Raw genomic sequence first — 23,464 nt, 5'->3', positions numbered from 1 at the left:
TCTTCAAAATTTCAAATGTTGAACAGTGAAAAAATTCTGTGAACATTTTCTCCCCATTTGTTCAAATGGCCCTAGTACAGTGGGAGGCAGCTGACTCCTGGTCTGTTGCAACTGCTCCCAGAGGGAAGTGAAGAGGAGCTGGACCATCATGCTACAGCAGCTCCCCACTGGCAGTGAAAATTCAGCCCCAGCAGCTTCCAGTGGGGGGAAGTGAGGTCCTATCAACAGTCCAGGGCTGAAGAGGTGGTGCTGGGCAGATACCCTTTGCCAGACAGCTCTTCTCCTGATCTATTGAAACGTTGTGTTGAGTGAAATTTTCTTCTGATATAAAAAGGCCTTTGTTATGGTCCTTATTCAACTCCCCCTGAAGTCAGGGACAGTCTTGCCACTGAACTTAATGGGAGTTAAAAAGGGTGTTAAGGGGGTAATACAGAGCACTCACATGCATACCCCAGCGTACCAAGTGCAGCTGCCACAGGGGAGTTTAGCAGTAGTCAGACTATTCAACCCATGTAGGATGAAAGAGTGATGAATACTTTATCCAGCTGACAATTCAGAGAATACTTGTGGGAAGCACAGTGTAATTACTCACACTAGAATTATGTCAGGATATGGGGACTAAACACCCTGATCTTACAGAGGAGTGCCACAGGATCTTCAACATCCACTCCTCCAAAAGTTCCCATGGTTTCCCCCAACACCAAGCTGCGGCAGCAGTGACTTGAGAAGGAAGCATGTCACCAACCGAATACCCAACACTACTTCCTGCGGCCTATGTTCTTTTTGGGGACATCCCATCTATGCGCTGAGCCTGCTTAGTTTAGGAGATCCACTCTGATCCCAATCCAAGTGATATAAGCTACAAACTTTGCATATATTTTGATGCAGCATCCCTTATGGAGAACCCACACAACATGCTACAAGAGTGCATGCATGTGCAATGGACGTAGAAATTTCTGTTGCTCCCTCCAGCTGACTGAGATAGTGCATCAGTGCAGTCAAGACATCTTTATTTTTAAAGTAGAATTAGAAAACAGCAACATCAAATATTTGTTTAAAGAAAATTTGTTTGACTTTCCCTGCCAAATATATCCCTTAGCAGCCAAGACTAATCAGATTAACCCAAAAAACTGCAAGCATTTGTGAAGCACTGAAGCCTAGGTGACAACTTCAGGAGGCCACCAAATGACTCTAACCTTAAAGCAAACAGACAAATTTTAAGTCTTCACAATCCAACCAGACACCATAGAACTCAAGATACTAGTGGTTTGCACAATATAAGAACCTAGATAGACAGAATCACACAAGAGAATTCCCAAACATTTTGAAGAAATTGCACCAAAATCTACTGAAACTTTGTGAACAGCAATAATAAGAGATTATCAGGCTACAGGAAAATAATATGAGATTAGATCCCCCCCAGTCAAGTTCTTTGTTCTCTTTCATTTAATTTCTTTGACTTGTAGCGGGCATCTAAGTGAACATGATCAATAACGCCCATGTTGGATCGTAAAGGAAGAGGGAGGTACCGATTTGCTATAATTATCTTTTCAATAGAAAGTTAGAGAACATCTAGATTAGATCTGTGATTGTTCCAAAACCAACTTGTTCATTCAGTTCTCATAGATATGCTTAACTCACTGTTTCCATAGTAATTTGCTAGCTATTGCTTGATAATTAAAATAAAACCCTTACCTCTTTACTTCTTGGACATAGTCTACATTTCTGTCAAACAGGTGAGTTACTGAATCTTTGATTGCTTCATGCTTGAAAGAGGAAGCTGTTCCAAAAACAGTAACACTGGGGATTGTTGAGCAGAGCTGAGCAACGGCTTGACCCTGTAAATATATTGTTATATCAGTTCCACTGACAAAGTCAGTTACTTGATTTCTGCCTGCCAATTCACTCATAATACAATAAAATCCCAGGCTGACCATATGCAGTTTTCAAAACTTTCTTTATCCTGATCCGACATTTCACAGTCACACAATAAAACAGATGTAAACCCACGCATATCCAGAAAAATATTCTTTGGGGATAAAATTAGTTTAGCAAGTGATAAATTATACTGGAAAAACTACCACACATGTATCCCTTTCACAATGGTGTTTTGAAGTGAATTCAGCTATTGTAAAATGTTCCAATTAAAGGGACAGCATCCACTTAAAATTATACTTTTGCATGAAAGACATTTATATACTGACCTAAAATGATTATTATTGAAGGATTACCAGAAATTTTTTTTCCAGTTTGTTTACTATGGGCATTTACCAGCAGCTTAGGCCAGATTTTTGAGTGTATATTGGGGGAAATGATCAGTGGATCTTATGCTTACCTGTATGATGTGCATCTTTAGGCTTTGAAAGCTCTTAAATACATTTGTAGCTTGTGTCACTATAAGCATGTGAGCAGTGGAGGACTCATTTACTTAAAATTACATTGGGTGCACTGAGTAAGAGCTAAAGTCTCACTGAGAGTTAATGAGACTTAAGATTCTAAAGCCCAGATCCTCACAAGATATTTAGGTCCCCACCTTCCATTGATTTAATTAAAACCAGTGGGAGTTAGGCACCCAAGTACCTTAGGGATCCAGGTCCTTATGAACAAGCAGGATATCACTTTTTCCTGGTACAGTCGTTTTCCTCCATTTGGGTGGGTTTTTCACATAGCAACAAAACACAGAACAATGGTTATTATTAGAATAGAATATGAAATTGTAAGTGCTGGTGAAGTACCTGGAATTACTTAACTCACCTATGAAGAAATTAACATGGTTTTAAGTTAATGGTATCTCTTAATATAGAAAGGAGGGTTGGAGAGGATGCAGTAGAACTTTTCAGAATTCTGAGTGTTTCTTTTTCCAATTTTGGTCTTTTTGTCAAAAACAACATTTTTAGGAAAAATTATAGACTTTACAGAAATTTCTCATTTCTGCAACATTTTCTGATCTCTTTTAAACAGAACTTTTTACTGAATTTTTTTTAATCAACATTGTTTATAAAGTTATATTTCTTGCATTTACAGAAAATAGATTTTCTGACTGAAAATGGAGTATTGAGAAACAAAAACTTTTGAACATGACTTTGACAAAAGTTTCATGGAAAAATTTGCTGACAATTTCATGGAAAATGCAAAACAGAAAACTTCAAAATGTTGACTTTTTTTTTTTTACAAAATCTTCCCATTTTCAGCCAGCTTTCTGCACAGATACAGTATGCCCTTTTTCTTATTATATGTATCATTCATCATGGATAGCTCTCTGAAAACAACTGCTCAAAGAGCAATGGCAGTCCAAAAAAAAACAAAAACAAAAAAACCAACCCCAAAAAACTGCTAACAGAATGTTAGGAATCATTAGGAAAGTGATAGATAAGAAGACAGTAAATATCATAATGCCACTATATAAATCCACGATATACCCACACCTAGATTACTGCATGCAGTTCTAGTCACCTTATCTCAAAAAGGATACATTAGAAATGGAAAAGGTACAGAGAAGGGCAAGAAAAATGATTAAGGGTATGGAATAGTTTTCATTTAAAGACAGATTAAAAAGACTGACTTTGCAGCTTGGAAAAGAGATGACTAAGTAGGGACATGACAGAAGTCTATAAAATCCATGAATGGTGTAGAGGAAGTAAATGTTATTCAGCCCTGCATATACCACAAGAACTAGGAGTCACCCAATGAAATTAATAGGCAGCAGGTTTAAAACAAACAAAAAGAAGTACTTCACACAATGCAGTCAGCCTATGGAACTCATTGCCAGAATGTCATGAAAACCAAAACTATAACTGGATTAAAAAAATAATTTGATAAATTCATGGAGGATAGGTCCATCAATGGCTATTAGCCAAGACTCGCCTCTGTACTCAGACCTCTTCAATCACCCCTCAGTTGCTGGTCTTCTAGATGCCCTTTATGGTCACTTATGCCACCATAGGACATGATGATGGAATCTGCTTGGCATAACAAGTGGTCAGCAATGACAGTCATTAATCAACTCGTTACCCAACCATCTGCCCACTAAGTTTTGACCTGCCAAGGCACCTGTGGTCATCTGTGAACTGGTTTCGAACAGGATAGGGCAATTGTGCAGCCACTCTCTTCAGATGGGATGCAGTCAACTTCAGACTATGTCGCAGATCCTTGATGAGTGCCTGCTGACTTACATTGACAGGGGACTACCGGCTCTTCACTTGGCTGATGACGATGTTGTTAAATGACTGGGCACACTGCACACATGCTGAAGAGTCAAGATGGTCAGGGATGTAACCACATGCTCTAGGTGTCCCTATGCCACTGACTGACAGATGCTAGGATTGAATGGCAGGGGATGGATCACTTCATGATTGCCCTTTGAAGCACCTGGCATTGGCCACTGTTGGAAGACAGGACTAGATGGACCATTGATCAGACCCAGTATTGCCATTCTGATGTTCACCATTTACATGTAGATATTCATCTTACTAAGGCTGCAGTCAAGCTACGGAAGAGTAACTATCACTGTCAAGGCTCCTTCGCCACTCTGAACTCTAGGGTACAGATGTGGGGACCTGCATGAAAACCCCCTAAGCTTATTCTTACCAGCTTCGGTTAAAACTTTGCCAAGGTACAAACTATTTTATCTTTTGCCCTCGGACTTTATTGCTGCCACCACCAAGTGTCTAACAAATATATAACAGGGAAAGAGCCTGCTTGGAAATGTCTTTCCCCCAAAAATCCTCCCAAACCCTACACCCCCTTTCCTGGGAAAGGCTTGATAAAAATCCTCACCAATTTGCATAGGTGGCCACAGACTCAAACCCTGGGATCTTAAGAACAATGAAAAAGCAATCAGGTTCTTAAAAGAAGAATTTTAATTAAAGAAAAAGTAAAAGAATCACCTCTATAAAATCAGGATGGTAAATACCTTACAGGGTAATCAGATTCAAAACAGAGAATCCCTCTAGGCAAAACCTTAAATTACAAAAAGACACAAAAACAGGAATATACATTCCATTCAGCACAGCTTATTTTATCAGCCATTTAAACAAAACAGAATCTAACGCATATCTAACTAGATTACTTACTAAGTTCTAAGACTCCATTCCTTTTCTGTTCCTGGCAAAAACATCACACAGACTGAGAGAGACCCTTTGTTTCTCCCCCCTCCAGCTTTGAAAGTATCTTGCCTCCTCATTGGTCATTTTGGTCAGGTGCCAGCGAAATTATCCTAGCTTTCACCCTTTACAGGTGAAAGGGTTTTTCCTCTGGCCAGGAGGGATTTTAAAGGTGTTTACCCTTCCCTTTATATTTATGGCAATCACCCTTTCAGTTTTACCATTTCCAATTTAAAGGAGAACTGACAACAATGGGATCAACCTAATTTGACAAACTGTGTTTTGAGACCCTAAGATACAATGAAAAATATATGCTTCCAGCCATGTGTTTGAGCTTAGAGATTTTACATAATAGTTTCCCTAAGTTTTTGTATAATAAGCAAACTTTCACCCTCTATATGACTATCCTCATTAGTCCTTCCATAGAAACACTATAAGTAATGTTGACAATCCTCTTTGCCCTTGATCCTTTGGAATATAATTTTGGCACATGCAACACAAAAATAAATACCATACTGAAAAGGAAGTTGATGAGCACACTCTTTGCTACTTGTATTTGACATCTTTTCCCCCCGGGGGGGGCATAGCATTAATTTTATGAAGTACAGCCTGGGGGCATGCTGTTAATCTGTATATCTTCTTTAAAGATTCTGAAAATGTTTGGAGGTGCCTTGGGCTAAACCTGTACCACAATTCTTCTTCTACAGAAAAAGTTCTGCAGCATGTTATGGCTACCTTAAAAAAAAAGAAAGAAAGAAAGAAAGAAAGAAAGAAAGAATTATGGTAGGTTGTAAATGTTCGATCTTGATAAACAAGGAGGGCAGTTTGGTGCTGCTATATCAGGATTTTGTAGCTCTAGTGAGGAAGTCACAGTGGGAGGCATTCAAAATACACGATCAGGCCTAGTATACCTGCAATAGCCACAGCATCCTGCTATGCTTACAATAGGAGATAAGTGTGTGAGAGACAAATATTGCATTTTTAAACATGCCTACTCCACCTCTTTTATTAGTAACACTATACTTGAGTATTGGATGCCTGTTAAATGAGGGATATTTCAGGGTTGAGGTTAGTTTGTGCCATTTACTCAAACACCTTTTTAAGATAATTTTGCCATTTTACAGTAGAGGAGTTGAGCCCCTGTAATCTGGCAAGCACTTTTTTTGTTTTTATGTATTCCTTTAAGCATGATCCATCAGAAAGTATGAAGTATCTTGTAGTATTTTGAACTGGTCATGTTGCTTAAGCGCTCCTGAGCTATGAAATACAATTGCAGCCACTGCTTCTGGTCTGAATTTAAGAAAGAAAAGTCATGTTGCTCTTTGGTAGAGCCTGGAACAAGGAGCAAGTGAGACACAAAATGAATCCTGATTCTCCTCCCACTTAAAATGAGACTAATTCAATAGTTACTCCTGGTCTAACTGAAAACTAGAGCAGGCTGGAAAAATTAATTTTTTTCTTCAGTTTGCTGATTCATCACAATCAAAATATTCTGTGGAGACAGCTCATTTTTGGGTAAGTTCCTCCGAAACCCAGGCAGATTTCAAAATATGCCCAGGCTTTCAGAGTCACAGACCCCAAAGCTTCTAGGTTTCCCTGCTTTGGGGTAATCCATCTGGTAGGCTGAAGGGAAGCTGGGAGCCTGAAAGTTCTGGCTGTCCCAAGCTCTGGGGCTCCCTGCTCATTTATGGCTCCCAAGGCATCCAGACTCATGGCTCCCTTTCTTCCCACCAGGAAGAATTTATTCTGAAGTTATCAACATTTCCATTTTTCTGTGTCACAGAGAATTTTGAATTTTTTTTATTTTGTTTTCAATAGGAGCAAACCCAAAATTTGGACGTCTTGAAATCCCCTGTGAAATGGAATTACCATTCTGCACCCAGTACCACTGAAAGCAGAATAATCAGGCCGGAAGCAGAGCTCTGCAAAACGTTCATATCAAGATCAGCTTTTGCCTGATTTCATTACAATCTTTCTCCAGGCTAGATGAGATGTTTGTAAGTGTTTCTAATCAGCTGGGTCAAGTTATGAGTGAATGCACTCTATAAGCAGAGGAGGAGAGAGTCTGATGGATATTCACTTCTATCAGATGGTTGTGACAAGAAAGCAGGCACAACTATGTGTAGTGTTCACTAAGCTTTTTATTATTATTGGTTTCAGAGTAGCAGCCGTGTTAGTCTGTATTCGCAAAAAAGAAAAGAAATACTTGTGGTTCCTTAGAGACTAAATAAATTTGTTAGTCTCTAAGGTGCCACAAGTACTCCTTTTCTTTTTTATTATTATTATTCACAAGCAAGATGTGGAGAGTGAGTCAGAACAAATTAATCACCCACTCTTGCAAGGCCTCTGCACGTAGGGTTCCCATTGAAACCAAAGGGCTCATCGGCTTAGGCCCAAAATACACAGGACCCCTTACAAACTAAGGTCCAGATCCTACAAGCAGCTCCTTATGGATGGAAGCTCCTGGGCTTGGGCAGAATTCCATAGACGTCAATGGAGCTCTACATGGGAGCAGGAGTCTGCTTGCGGGGAGCTATTTGTAGGATCTGTGCCTTAAACTGTCTGAGTTTTAAATGTCTAGTCACAGTGGGCTTTAAATGCTCTGAATTAACATGGAAAAATGGTATTTTCCTGAGGCTAGGGGAAGGAGATATTGGATAAACACTGATTTGTTTACATTTGGAATTGAATATAGAGTTGTCCCTACAGTTATTTTGTTAAAACAGATGCACAGAAGACATATTTATAAGCCACATTCAGCCTCTGATTGCGCCTGTATAATCTCACAGAGACCTGGAGGCAAGAACTGGCACTGTGATTCTAATAATGATGTCTGGCTGAATTTAGCAAACCCTTGCTATATTTCTAGCCAAAGGTTGGTGTTTGTAAACTGCCTGCATAATTAGTAAGATCATTCATGGATAAACACTCTTATTGTTCATTCCAAACAGAACTCCTGGTAATATATAATACATATCAGTAATCAGGGCTTTTATTTACACTAGGATAACTAGATAGCCCTGTGAGCCTTGGCATCCGTCCACATAAGGATGAATATAATTTTCACTGGAAGTCCATTCAGTGGTGTTTTTCAGGAAAGGACGTTACTACTACTTATACTATGGTAACTCCTAGAAGCTTCAAGACGGGGACCCTGTTGTGTGAGGTGTTGTATAAATATACAACAAGAGATAGCACTGGTCCCAGAGACCTTATAAACTAAGCAGACAGCGAAGCAAAGGTGTGGGGGGGGAGGGGAAATGGAAGAGGATGCCGAAACACAAAGTGGTTAAATGACATGCTTGGACGTAACCCAGGGAAGTTGGGGCACAGCCAGGAACTGAACCCAAGCCTGCTGAATCCCAATCTAGTGTTTCAAAGCACAGGCCATCTTTTTTTGCCGCCATTGGCCATTTTTGCTTGAGAGGGAATTCCTCATCCCTCAGAAACATAGGGAACCCAGTTCTTTTACTAGTCTCCCACTCACTTCCGCCTTCAACTGACTATATTGATTTGAATCCAATTTTAACCCTCCTGCCCCCATACCAGAAAATTACACCATGAGCTTAGAATGGAAACAAGATCTGGCTTTTGTACCTTTCTCTTTGTAGCCACACTTCTGTGATGGGACTGGTTTAATTTGGTGCCATTTTCCATTTTGATGCCTCCTAACCAGACTGGGCCAGTATGAACCATGATGATAAATGGATATTTTGTGAAGGATGCTAATGAAATCAAACTCTGACCTTCTCATTGTTCTAGAATATACTTAGTTTTCTGGGTATAGTCCCTCTAACTTGGGAGGAAAGGGGAGAATAAATGTTCCCTGAATCAAAAACACTGAATACTGAAAAGGTCAAACTATTATAGTAGAAAGTCATTATATACATGATGTAAAAATCCCCAGAGTTTCACATTTCCAAGAGTGCCAGGCCATCAGGAAAATGCACAAGAAGAAATGATGTGTGCCAAACCTGCTGCAGATTGGGTGATGCACCCATTGTAGAAACAAGCCTGACCAAAACCCCAGACTACAACATCCCTCTGACATTTGTGGGTGTTCCAAGTCCAAAATAGATAAAGATATCTTTATAGTGGGCTGAAACAAGAATGCTGAAGAGTCTGGAGCCAATTCTAAGAAGGATTCTTGTGTAAGTTTCTCTTATCCCCCTACTCCTCCTCCTCAGGACAAATGACCTTAATTTAATATCCTCTCTCTTCTTTTGGAGATGTAGTTCACACATACATCTGCGACCCTCATATACCAAGATATAGGGCCAGATCCTGATATGAGACCCTACATGCTTTTCCCAATTAAGTCAAGTACCTGTAGACTCAAATCTTAAGTAAAGACAGGTAGAATTTGGTTGCATGCCAAAACAGTGCTGTGGCTATGCAAATCTCTCAAATCTCCTTTCTAATCCTTTAACTCATTTAGTTTCCTTCCAGTATAGTTCAGATTAAAAGTTCATGTTTATGAGGTTACACATTTTAATTACAAATACCTGAGGGTCCAGTCCCAGGCCCCTTGCAGCAATGGGATTGTGCATGGAGGACTTCTGCAGAAACTGGAGAGAACAGAGTTTTCCCCTCTCCTGCACTGAAGCAGCAGTGAAGCTACGTGGCAACTAACCCTGGTGACTAACTGCTTCACATTCTCTACAAGGAGCACAATTTGGCCAGAGGAGTCACCCAGTTGAGGATATGCCAACCACAGCCCATATCTCCTGATTGCTAGGATAGTTCCACTCAAGAGAACATCTTTGTAATGGATGCAGACCTGAAAGGGTTTCCAGTCCCACCTGCTCCTTGCACAGCAGAACCATATCAGCAGCTTCACTGCTAGTTAGCCTTCTGCCTGCATCCTGGATGTTGTGGGGCTGGGGAAGCAGGCAGGATTTCACAAGAAGTAATCACTTATGCACTGCTAAACCAGCCTAGCACTTATGTGATTAAACATGCACGGCTACAATACCCCCCCCCCACAAAAAAAACAACAACCCAGCAACAAAGACCAAACCCACCAACTACTCTTCCCCCCAGAATTGTTAATATTTGGAAATAAATCCCGATGCATAGCACACAACAGGTTCTTGTTTTCTGAAACTGAGAAAATAAAACATGGAAATCCAAATCTCATTTGACAACTAATTTTACCTTCAATAGGACTTAGCAGCTTTTGGATAAAGTGATCAGCTGTTTCATTGAAACAATCAATGTTATGATGAAGCATTTTCTTGAAACAGAATTAATCTTATTTCCAAAACCTGTAATTTTTACACTGCTTATCATGCAGAACATCACAGTTAGAGTCTTCAGAGAAATAAAATGACTCAGATTAAAGTGCTTCAATGGAAATATAAGGAATCTCTCATAATATTGTACTTGGCATACAGGCAAGTTTCAAAGACTGTTTGATGGATTTTATTTTCATGAACGTCAATTTATAGAACCAATATGTTGGGTCACTACAAAATCCAATAGAAATGGATATATTGTGTGTGAATGTTTTAAGGTCTAGTTAAAAGGCCTGTTTTTTTTTTAAAAAAGTTCAGCTACTCACCTGCAGAGTGGGAAACCTGTAGTGTTTTGCTAGTCATACAGGAAAACCAAAACAGTGAAATTTAAGAAACATAAAATTGAAATTGACAGTCTAGTTCCATTGTTTATGAATTTCACTCAATTTAGAGAAAAAGCATAGATGATGAAAAGTAAATTATATTTTTAAGTAAGTTTATTTTAACAATCTTAAGGTTTTACTGGGACCACAGGAAAGTTGGGTTTTAAAAAAAACAAAAACAAAAAACAATAGGATTTTGATCTTGACAAATTCCCTTTTGATCAAAATGGGCCAGATCTGTAGCTTGTATAAACTGGCATAGCTACATTGACTTGCTAACTTGTCCTAGCTGTGACTCTGACCCAAAATACCTTTAGCAAGGTTTCTGTGTATGAAATTTGTTTATTTGATAAGATATAAATTGAGTCCAGCTTTAAAACCTGAGTCAATAAACCATCTAAAAAAGGTAATGCACAGTACATCTAATATCTCAGAATGAGCAGCATAAAAAACCCCGACAAAATATCCTTCCATTAATCTCATTTTTGTCAAGTCTAGAGACACTGCTCAATTCTTTTAAATCATTCAGATTCAACCTTGTATTAGATTCCTGTTTGGGACTGAATGTGGATAGAACCTACTATTCATTATCAGATTTTTTCCCCTGGTATATTCATATTTAAAGGTGGACATGAAGCAATGCCTATATTCAGGATATGTTATGGGATACATGTGTTAAAGCATTCTGAATAGGACGACTGTGGGCGAGGATTGTAAAATAGCCTCTCAGCATCTAGAATGAGATATCTGAGGTGCAAGGAGACATCAGCCTACACAATAATGTACTTCCTGAAGGTGTCATTTTCCAATTAAAACAGGGAAATTGGAAGCCAGTAGAAAAGGCAAACATTGCTGAGTAGTGAAATGGAATATGAGAAGTTCAAACTCATGAACAGATTTGGGATAAGTCTGATTTTAGTTACACCAGAAGAAAGTTTTTTGATCCAAACAGGGATCATTGAATGATAATGGCCTCTTTTTACTCAAAAGCAGGCCTATTTTTAGCAGAAATTTGCAAAATGTTTCCCTCCCACCGCCTGCAAAATTGGACAGTTGTGTTCAATTTAAAACAAAGCCTGTAAATCAGCACTACTCTATTAACATCAAGGGAACTATATCATTTTACTCCAGAACAAAAATGCAAGTCCCTATGTGACAGGATACAAATAAATAATAATAAGGGCCGCCTGCCTTTCACATGACTCAGCGGGGGATTTAAAGAAGGGACTTGTTTTCTGGGGAAGGATGGCTGAAAAGGCTTTTTCTGTGGCCTCTGTGGACTACAGCTTGCTATGGTTAGGGGAACTGCTTTGTTTTGTGTTACTTCTTGAGTTTGTATGTTTGAATAAACTGTGCACTGAGGCAAAGAGCTCAGATAGATTTTTGCATGGGACTGATTCTTTCGTGGGCTGATGACACGTTTTCCCACACTATAACTGAGTCTTGCCATTTCTTCATGAATATTTTGCACTATTTCTGTTGCTAACAATGTGCCACTGCTTATGTTTGCCATACACTCCTCATTCTGCTTCTCGCTTACTTAAAAATAAAAGATCCCCTCCCCCACCCAATAAAACCTTGTAGATTTGTACTAAGGTTACAGAGGCTCAGTTATTAATAGCTAAACGAAAAAATGCCATCATTGCTCACGTAGATTGGTTCGCTGGGAAAATGTGTGCTGCCATGTCTGCCAATTAAAATGAAGAATACCTGACAAACAGTAAACAGTGCTGTCATTATGACCTAAAAGCGCTGTCCGACCAGTTTTATCCTTCAAGTTCAAACATATGAGATCATGGTCCGGAACCTACTCATGCTGCTTGCACTTCCTCTGATGTTGAACCTGAAAGGTTCACATCACAGCTAGAGGGTTGCAATCAATGTCTCTGCATGAGCGCAAGTTTAATTTTAGCTCATCTGAAACTGAAATACTAGTGCAAGAGAGTCACTAAATATTAACTACTAACAGTATCTGGAGGTTAAGTGATGAAGTGGTGCAATTTACACCCTTATGGCGTTCAGCAGGTGTGCAAAACATGGGCAACGCACATATAGAAGATGGAAGGGGAGGATAAACCCTCAGAAAAATAAGACTATAGGGTAAAGCAGGGCCCTGCCCTTCCACTTCCTTCTCATTGCCCACCATAGCCTCTTTGTGAGCCAGTTACACTAGTTTTGTATGTTTACTGAATGCCAGATTATGGCCAACTAGACTCTTTCACCACTAACACTGTCCTAGTCCCTGGGTTTAGAAGGGGGCCCTGATGAAATATATGTGTTTTTTTAATGCTGTCTTGTAGTGTCATGCAGGTCGCTACCAGACTCCTCTTCCAGCTCGCTCTATTCCATGAGTCTCTTCCCCCTGGATCCTCTTCAAGTAAGTTTCAGGGTGGCAGGGGAGGGTCCTGTGCCCAGGGAAAAGCAAAGAGAAGAGCTGGGACCAAGGCATGAATGCCCAGCAGCTGTGTCAGGTCTATTTTCTCAATAGGCCAGGAGAGGAGAACCCTCCTGCCAATAGGCTTGACCCTACTCCTTTGTAGTCAACGAAAGTTTTGTTATTGACTTCAGTGGGAGCAGGATCAAGTCCAATAGGAGGAGGATTCCCATCCACCTGTTGGCATCCAAAGCAGAAGATGCCTGCTGCTCCCTCTTCCCTGACCTCTGAGGAAGGGCAGAGAAGATCCCTTAGTCTCCCTAGAGAACAGAATCAACACAGAGTGTGAAGAGCAGGGGGAAACAACAGCTAGGAGAGAGAATGGGCTGTAACCTGGAACAGGTGGGACTCTCTTACATTTTGTCTCAGGCTCTATAACTCTTGGCTTGAAGCCCAGTCACCTCCACCAGAGGAATGCATGAATTACACCAGCATTCGTAAGTAACTCAGAGAGATTTTCATGGGAGTAGCTCTTGCTTTAACCAAGTCTGCAGGAACAATCCTCGGCCTTACTGAAAGCACTTCCTACGGTAATACCCAAGAGCTCACCAAGGTCACATTGTGCAGCTCTTTGTATGGATGTAGAGGATGAAATGCTGTACTTTGAGATCTAACCATACTAATCTATGTATTACATCAAGGAAATGATTTAACAAACAGTTATAGGATGAGTTTACCCTGAAAAAGGCCAAACGTTCTGAAATGCCCGGTGAGACCATAATGTATCAATTTAAAAGGATTTCCCAACTGTCTATAACCGAGTCAACTAAGATTTGTTAACATGGAAGCATTTTTATATTTATCTGGACAAATTGAGTTTCTACGTACTTATAGCATACTTATCACAGCAGAATGCAAGTACCTATTATGTCAACAAGTATCTGAAGGTAATAAATTCATCACACAGATGAAATTAAAGTTTAGAAAATAGGGGCATGGTTTCTTCCAAGATGGACAAATAGATCAACACTGTTTTTTGTGTCTGAACATTAAATTCATTTCTGCATTAAATGCAGAAATGAATTTAATGTGGGATTTTTCGAAAGAGCTCAAAGTTGACATAGTTCCACTCTCATTTAAATTATGACCAATAAGCAAAGCTAGGCTAATGCTGAGTGCTTTTGAAAAATACTACCCTTAATAAAATAAAGATAAACAAACCATAGCTAGATTGATTTTTTAAAAAAATCTTTTTTCTTAATGTATCCCTTACGGCACTATTCTCATAGCACTTCATTTTCAGCCCACTTCACTTTGAAGTCCACCATTTTAAAGGTGCAACTCTGCACTCAGTAATGCAGAGGCATAATTGCTGTTACTCTGATGTCGAAATACCCACAAGAGCCCGTTTCAAACAATTAGATATCTAAGGGTTTGTCCACATGGAGACAAAGTTAATTCAAATTACTAAAGGTATGAATTTGAAGTGGATTAGTTAAATTACATAAAACCTTTGCGTGAACGCCCTCATTTAATTTTGAAGGACAGTGACCACACAGGAATTTAATGAATCCACTTTGGTCCAATTGAATTAACTTTCCTAGATGTCTCCATTTTGACAAGCTCTACATGGCAAGGGCTGGTCCCTTTGGTGCTGAAAGTGGGGAAAACAAGTTTTTTTAAAATCAACGCTGAATCTCCCATAATCCAGAATTAAACATTTAACCATATTAAATTGTTTTCAAATGTTCATTTCTTGTGTGACCCAAGAGCAAGAGAACTCACTCACGCTGCACCTGAACACTAATGAACCTTCATCTCAAGTAACTAGCTAATTGCTTTATATTGAGGCAAAAAGTCCCACTGGGGTTCATGTTACTATTCCATTTGTTTGCCAGATTAGTATCTTTTGTAGAGATATGGCAATGCTATCCTGGGAAGCGAGTAGAGGGGGTCAACTCTGTGATGAATCAAACACTCATAGCCATTCCTAGGGCTGATAGAAGCCCCACCATGAGACTTCTCATTCAAAGACCACCAGAAATAGAAGACTTACCCTTCTAGGGTCCACGTGGTATAATTGGACCTGCATATTGTGATTACATCCTGCCACTGTTTTTTTTACCTCCAGAGAACTCTCCCTTTTTTACCCCCAGAATGGAGATTCATGCATGGATCAATAAAAAGATGGTGAATTTTTAAGTTGCATTTTTGGGGCATTAAGAAGATGTGTAATGTCTAATTCAGCAAGGCTTTTAAGTATTTACCCACCTTAAAACTCATGAATAGTCCAATTGAATTCAATAGGATTTTTTATGTGCTAAAAGCTAGGCACATACCTAAGTACCTTGGTGAATGGGGGCCTAAAACAGAGAGTATGGCAAGCCTTCTCCTTAGAGTCTCTTCATTGCTTTGAAAGTTATTGATCATGACTGACTGGGCATCCTGCAACATGCCATACACACACAGTATTTTTCCAAGGAAGTTTTCACTCCTCATTTAGGCAACAACCCTGAGCCAGCTTCTTCCAGGTGGCCCATTACAGTTGGTCCTGCTTTGAGCGGGGAACTGGACTAAATGACCTCCTGAGGTCTCTTCCAACCCTAATCTTCTATGATTACATTCCTCACACCCAACTCTGCCCAGACTAGCAGCAAACTGAATTCTCCCAACAAACAAAAACCTGGAACAAAAGCCCTACATAGAATCATAGAATCATAGAATCATAGAATATCAGGGTTGGAAGGGACCCCAGAAGGTCATCTAGTCCAACCCCCTGCTCAAAGCAGGACCAAGTCCCAGTTAAATCATCCCAGCTAGGGCTTTGTCAAGCCTGACCTTAAAAACCTCTAAGGAAGGAGATTCTACCACCTCCCTAGGTAACGCATTCCAGTGTTTCACCACCCTCTTAGTGAAAAAGTTTTTCCTAATATCCAATCTAAACCTCCCCCATTGCAACTTGAGACCATTACTCCTCGTTCTGTCATCTGCTACCATTGAGAACAGTCTAGAGCCATCCTCTTTGAAACCCCCTTTCAGGTAGTTGAAAGCAGCTATCAAATCCCCCCTCATTCTTCTCTTCTGCAGACTAAACAATCCCAGCTCCCTCAGCCTCTCCTCATAAGTCATGTGCTCTAGACCCCTAATCATTTTCGTTGCCCTTCGTTGTACTCTTTCCAATTTATCCACATCCTTCCTGTAGTGTGGGGCCCAAAACTGGACACAGTACTCCAGATGAGGCCTCACCAGTGTCGAATAGAGGGGAACGATCACGTCCCTCGATCTGCTCGCTATGCCCCTACTTATACAACCCAAAATGCCATTGGCCTTCTTGGCAACAAGGGCACACTGCTGACTCATATCCAGCTTCTCGTCCACTGTCACCCCTAGGTCCTTTTCCGCAGAAGATTCCCTACAGCATTTGTCCGTCTCTCCCCCTCAAGGGTTCCTACTTGGGTGGGGTTTTCTATGGTCCCCTAAATTTTAGAAGCATAATCAAACAAGCTCCATCTTCTTCCAAGCCTTGGCGAAGCTAGAAGGCAAGTAACTCTTCCAACCAGGGTCCTTCCCATGATGAATAAATAGGTAGATTATATACTGGCCTCCTTCCCAGATTGTGTCCTGATTGGCTGAGAGAGGAGACAGTGCTGCCCTGTTCTATGCTACAAAGCTCCTGGTTCCAGGACCTAGAAATATTAGTAACCCTAGATTTTCCAGTAAACCAGTTTTTACCCTCTGATCACTTGCTGTCTCCCAGTATCTGCCTGTCTGCCCGAGAACAAGAATAAGGAGAATAAGGAGGTTTTAGTACCGTTATACAAGGCACTGGTGAGACCTCACCTAGAATACTGTGTGCAGTTCTGGTCTCCCATGTTTAAAAAGGATGAATTCAAACTGGAGCAGGTACAGAGAAGGGCTACTAGGATGATCCGAGGAATGGAAAACTTGTCTTATGAAAGGAGACTTCAGGAGCTTGGCTTGTTTAGCCTAACTAAAAGAAGGTTGAGGGGAGATATGATTGCTCTCTATAAATATATCAGGGATAAATATAGGAGAGGGAGAGGAATTATTTAAGCTCAGCACCAATGTGGACACAAGAACAAATGGGTATAAACTGGCCACCAGGAAGTTTAGACTTGAAATCAGACGAAGGTTTTTAACCATCAGAGGAGTGAAGTTTTGGAATAACCTTCCAAAGGAAGCAGTGGGGGCAAAAGATCTATCTGGTTTTAAGATTCTACTCGATAAGTTTATGGAGGAGATGGTATGATGGGATAATGTGATTTTGGTAAGTAATTGATCTTTAAATATTCAGGGTAAATAGGCCAAATCCCCTGAGATGGGATATTAGATGGATGGGATCTGAGTTACTATAGAAAACTCTTTCCTGGGTATCTGGTTGGTGAATCTTGCCCATGTGCTCAGGGTTTGGCTGATTGCCATGTTTGGGGTCGGGAGGGAGTTTTCCTCCAGGGCAGATTGGAGAGGCCCTGGAGGTTTTTTTGCCTTCCTTTGTAGCATGGGGCATGGTTGACTGGAGGGAGGCTTCTCTGCTCCCTCGAAGTTTTGAACCATGATTTGAGGACTTCAATAGCTCAGACATGGGTGAGGTTTTTCATAGGAGTGGGTGGGTGACATTCTGTGGCCTGCGCTGTGCAGGAGGTCGGACTAGATGATCAGAGTGGTCCCTTCTGACCTTAGTATCTATGAATCTATAAACTCCTGGAATGGGGGTTACCTGGCCCCCCTCTGACTTTAAAGAGACAGTATACCCAATTACAGTGAGCATATCCCCGAACAGATATTAACAGAAGGGCAGCTGCTATACTAAATATCATAAGGATTTCTTTAAAAACAACAACAACAAAACCAAACAGGCAATATATACACAGAGGTCTGTGGGAGTTTTCTCTGCCTCCTGTCTATGAAAGGGCTGCAGGATTTGTCCCAGAGGGAAATCCAAAAATGAACAGGCAAGAACTTAACAATCAACAAGTTTTCTTCTATAAAATGCCTGAAGTAACTAGAATAATGAACTAGCATTGCTGAGAGAGGACAATTGCAAAGTTCTTGTACCACAGAGGTCTATTGTCTCATTAAATTATTCAGGAATTTCTATGACATTTAGAAATCAACTGGCCAATCTTTTCACTTGCTGTCAACGTTAATGGGCTTTGCATCTGTTAATACAAGAGCACAGAAAATATCTTTTCTCAAAGTGATTTGAATGCTGGTTTTCCTGTATTATTAAATGAGGAACTTCCTGGGAATCATTTGCTCAATGGATACTGTTAAATTTTCAGTGTTTTAAATACATGGAGTATTAGTATTGGGCTCACTAGAATCGGGCTCTGTCAGCACATTCACTGTAAGACTCAGCATCAGTTAGTGAGGTAGGAAACACCCCTCCCCCCCGCTAACCTCCACAGTGAAGTTTTCCCTGTAAGGTCTAGAGAGACAACATGGTCTGGATATGGGACTGGGAGTCAGGCAAGTCGATTATTTTCCGGCTGTAATCCTCCATGCGCTGCCACAAACAGAGCTGGCTGACTACAGGGGGGAATGCACAACACAACACCTGTGGAGATATAATAACCAAAGCCCGTCCCTGCAGGCCAGCTAGCTGTGGAAATCACTGTGTGCCTTGGGGGTGGGGGTGCAGTATCTCCTGGAGCTCCCACTGGCTCAGTGCAGATCTGCAAAGTCCTGCTTAACCTCTGGCCTCCTTGCCTGTGTATTTGGGTAATTTAACCACAGTGGGTAGAGCTGGTGATAGACTCCTTTCCTCCCCTCATAACAGCGAGTTAGCATCTCCCCTGCCCTTAGCTCCTCTAGTGATAGGCCCAGAGAGCACTGAACAACTGTCAGGGAAACGGCCACCTGCCTAACAGCAGCAGATACTCACAGGATGAACCCAGCACGCAGACCATATATATAGGAGAAGATGCCTCTGTGTGAGGAACAAGGGAGAGTTAATGGAGAAAAGGAGGGAGAGAGAACACAAACTGATGGGGAGGATGGAGAAGGCAAGGAGGAAATGGAGAATTGATAGAATGTAGCAGGAAGGATTTATACATCTGCATTGGGGTAACTGATGGGTGTAGGAGGAGATAATGGATTTGTTGTTTCAGAGGGACCACACTTTGGGATTCTATGCAAATTTGCATATTAATTTATACAGAAATGTCTACATGGAAATTTCTTTCAGGCAGCTCTGGTTCTGTGCCCCCCTGTACAATCTAGTGCCTTAAATGAAAGCCTCAGTCATAAGTTATTACAGTGACAGCAAAGTGCACAGTTTCCCTTAATATGCAGCCCCATGTTATTTTAACAGTTCCAAATTCCACACTAAAGATTAATATTAAACAAAGTAGACCATAATTCCCTAGTCCATACTGCACTGAACTGTAATAAGATTATAAATTCCAGACATTTACTGGAGTATTCCGAGTTCATTGCAAGCAGGATTATCTTTGGCTACAAATATTTTGTGTAAAGAGCCGATGAATTTATTCCTTTAATTACAGCCTATCTTTTAGAAGGCTCTGGAAGAAGAGCTAAGGACATAAAATCAAGGATAAGGTGTTTGAGGGCTGCCAGATGGTAGAAGACTATGGAATATTAATAAATAAAGACAATTTTTGAAGGATAAAGGAGAGAACTCCAGTTGAGAAGGCAGAGATCTACTGCAGTTCCTGAGTGGATAAAATATATAGTGAAAGCCCCCTTAGTTTAAAGTAAAAATTCTACTGTCTGTCTTAATTTTAAGCACATACTTAGGTGCTTTCCTGAATCAGAGCCTACATGATTTGTAATACAGACCTGCTGACTCCTTGTTTGCTGGTTGGCTAGTGTCGTGTTCCCCTGAATCCATCCAGCTGGTGCTTTGCTCAGGCAATGTGTACTTTGCTGCAGGTGTTAGACTAACACTCAGTAGCCATTGCTCACTCCAACTCCGCTTCTCTTTTGTAATTATTGACTTCAGGCCTGGCCTCAGAAAGTCCTGCAATGTTTTTCTTTGCTGTGGAAGATGTAGCACCCCCTTTCCAGGTTGTGCGCAGAAGCAGAGAGAACATTCTGTGCATATCACCTACTCCCTAAACACAGATTTACAGGCAAAATTTCTATCCCTTAATCAATATCTGCTCTTTTAACTCTGCCTTCCCACTTCATTTTTTGTGTTTGTTTATTGGGATAGCCTCTTATTTGGCTTAGAGCTCCTTTCTAAGCAATCCTTGAATACGTTTAATATTAGATAGAGATGGGAAACATAAAAACCCTCACAACACATGGAGAAGTTTAGATCTGAATCCAAACTTCGAGACTCAGACCCCTTTTGAGTATTAACATACATCAGACCATTTCAGTTATTCATATGACAAGAAGAGTTAAATGCACCAACTTACCACCCCACCTCCTGCAGAGTGAACCAGCACAGACATGCCTTCTCTTAGGTTGGCCACTTCAAAGAGCATCATGTAGGCAGTTACAAAGTTCATAGGAAAAGCAGCAGCTTCAGAAAAACTCATGTCATCAGGAATCTTGTAGACAAATTCTACTGGGGTACATACTACTTCAGCCCATGCGTTGTAGTTTACGAAAGCCATTACTCTGTCTCCAATCTGCAGTAATAGAAAGAATGACATTGGGATTATTAGGATAGTAAGCATGCACATCAGAATGGTTACAAAATGCTATAAATGTTGAATCCATGAATAACTGTATTAGAATATAAGTGACATGACCAGAAGTTCTCCCACCAACCTTTATGGATGATGGGTTGTCCACAGAACTGCTTCTGCCACACTGATTATGAAAAAGCAATTATTGTTGCAGCCCAGCCTTTGGCTCTTTAGGATTTCCAGAGCCTTTTTGGATCAATTAAACTTTTATTTAAAAACAAAAAGACAACTCTGCTTCAGGTCTTTCTTTGCTGGTTTGTTTCTTTGGTAAAAATTTAAATCAGAATTAAATTTGCAGGCAATACTAAAACTGGAAATGTGGCTAACATAGGAGGACCAAACTACAAAGTGACATCAAAAGATTTGAGCAGTGGAGTGTCCAAGCTGCGAGGGGAGCTTTGCTATTAATGAAAGCAAGTCCCGCATGTGGGAGCAGGGCTAGGAGAGCACCAACACAAAGTGAAAGGACATGACTAAGCAACTGCATCTAAAAGGGAGTTTATTTTCACCTGGCCTTCCTAATTGTAAGAATTTTTCACAAGCTGTTTTTCCAGGCAATACATTTGCTGCATGGAGAGGTGCGGACATAGGAATGGGAGGCCTTCTATTTTAAGAAATAAACTACAATATGAAAGCGTGAGTACCAGTGATTTAGCTTTTTACTTTAATGCTAGAATTACCTGTTTACTTTGTAGTTATGTTATTCTAAGTAGATATTTAAACTGCCTTTGCCTGCTGGAGATAATCAATATGTGACAAGGATCTTAACTACTGAGGCTACATTCTGCTCTGAACTACATCAATGTATTTCCAGAGTGACTCCCCTGAAGTCAGTATAGCTACCATGGGTTTAGACCTGTGTGACAGAACAAAATTTGATCCTATAACTTTAAAATTGGACTTCAGACATCAACCTTGTGTCCTTCGGTTCTTATGCCAGCTTCTAAATCAAATCAGCTCCTGTCCACGGAATTAGAGGAGCAATGCAATCTTATTTTTTCCTGCAACTGAAGACCCAATTATGATAGAAAAAAAAATATATATAAGGTGTTTTTCACTAGTGTGTGTGTAATTTATATGTATGTGTGTGTGTGTGTGTATACACACACACACACACATACGGACTAGTGAAAAATGCCTTCTATCAAATACAAAATGGAGATAAGATAAATCTGAAGATGGAGTGAGATTATATTAGCCACATTAAGTGCTTCTTGGGCATTGGGCTGAAGTGCAGGCACATCAGTTTCATACATTTATCTAGCAGTTTTCATTGCAGTTTCAGATTCTGAGAATTCAGACAGCAATTCCCCATAGATAGCCAATAATAATAATAATAATAATTAATATGAATATCTGAAAATGCAAGGCAAATTCTCCTCACTTGCATGGGTGTAGGAAAACTTCAAGAAGACTACACCGGGGTAAGTGAGAACAAAAATTAGTCTAATAGGACAACTCATGTGACTAAGGTGAGGAATGTTTTGCCCCTATGTATTTAGTTCTCATTTGCTGTCATGCTTACAAAAGAAAACTTGACAATGATTAGGCAGCTGGTGTGCTGAGACAGCTGCCTGAGAAAACCTTTTTACAGTACAAAAGCATTTTGGCCTCTCAAGAAGTTTTCATCTCTTTGGCCTTGGGATACTATAGGTTAGTTAAAATTTAAAGTGCTGGTGACAGTTCTGAAAGGTTTATATCTTGTTGGATGAAGTCGGTGAACACAACTGTCATTCCAATTTCACTGAAATTCCTCCTCCTTTTGAAATGGTCCTTCATATTAACAATGTATCATCAGCAACAGTTCTGCTGTTTCTCTTCCACTGTTATAAAGGTGCCTACTTTTAAAGATACAATTTCTGCATAAGATTAGTTGGCACAAGATTTTAGCACTTTACAGCATACACTTGATTACAAAAAAAAAAAAAATAGAGAACTGAAGGGGTAGAGCACCGATGTTCCTCCTGCCAGTTACTGAGGATGCTTTTACTGTATTTTATAACATTTAACCAGCACGTCACTTCAGATCTTTGCAACTGAGCACCACCACTGGAATTAAGAGCTTCTTAAATGGTAAGGGCCCGATCCTGTTTCCTGTGAAGTCAATAGGAATTTAGCTATTGATTTCAGTGGGAAGTAGGAACAGGCCCTTCAACTGCTGTGCTAAATGACGGTTTTTATTCAATGCAGAGAACATTGTTAGAAACCTTTATCAATGAGGGTTGCCATTAGAAGCCTGGATTTGTCATAACCTCAGGCAATGAAGAGACCCATTAAATTCCAGTTTGGCTATGCCAGAGATGAAAGGCTGAGTTCAGTTGCAGACTAATGATCATGGGCAGAATCCTGGACACATTAATCCTGCACAGCATGGAGTCCCAATGACTTCACTGGCGTTATATGGAAATGGAGTCCACTTATGGGGAGTGGTGTACAAGATTTGGGCTTTAACCTTTGGCCTTTTTGACCCTGCACACAGGGATGTCAGGTTGTAAAATATGTCTAAAAATTACAAAGGCTTGTTTTAATTAGAGGATGGTTTTACCAGAGTGAGCATGATTTACCCTGTTCATATCATGCCCTTGATCATGACTTTTAAAGGAGACCCAGTATAATCAGTCAGGCATGATGGTATTCAAGCAAACATTCATATCCTATAGCTGTCTGATTTCCATTTCAAAAGGAT

At 40.3% G+C, this 23,464-nt stretch overlaps 1 protein-coding gene across 2 annotated transcripts in view; it reads right to left on the bottom strand.

The window, feature by feature from the left end:
• VAT1L (vesicle amine transport 1 like) overlaps positions 1-23,464 on the bottom strand; it is a 96,128-nt gene that overhangs the window by 59,654 nt on the left and 13,010 nt on the right. For both annotated transcript variants that reach the window (XM_038368913.2, XM_038368914.2), the window contains exons 3-4: positions 20,503-20,718; positions 1,696-1,838 (exon numbers count right to left, since the gene is read on the bottom strand). In XM_038368913.2, the coding sequence (XP_038224841.1) occupies positions 1,696-1,838; positions 20,503-20,718 (359 nt within the window). The remainder of the gene's footprint in view (positions 1-1,695; positions 1,839-20,502; positions 20,719-23,464) is intronic.

Source organism: Dermochelys coriacea, chromosome 12 (genome assembly GCF_009764565.3).
Source record: "Dermochelys coriacea isolate rDerCor1 chromosome 12, rDerCor1.pri.v4, whole genome shotgun sequence".
Taxonomy (NCBI): Eukaryota; Metazoa; Chordata; order Testudines; family Dermochelyidae; genus Dermochelys; species Dermochelys coriacea.
Note: the sequence above shows the minus strand (reverse complement) of the source record. Positions and strands in the feature narration are given on the sequence as shown.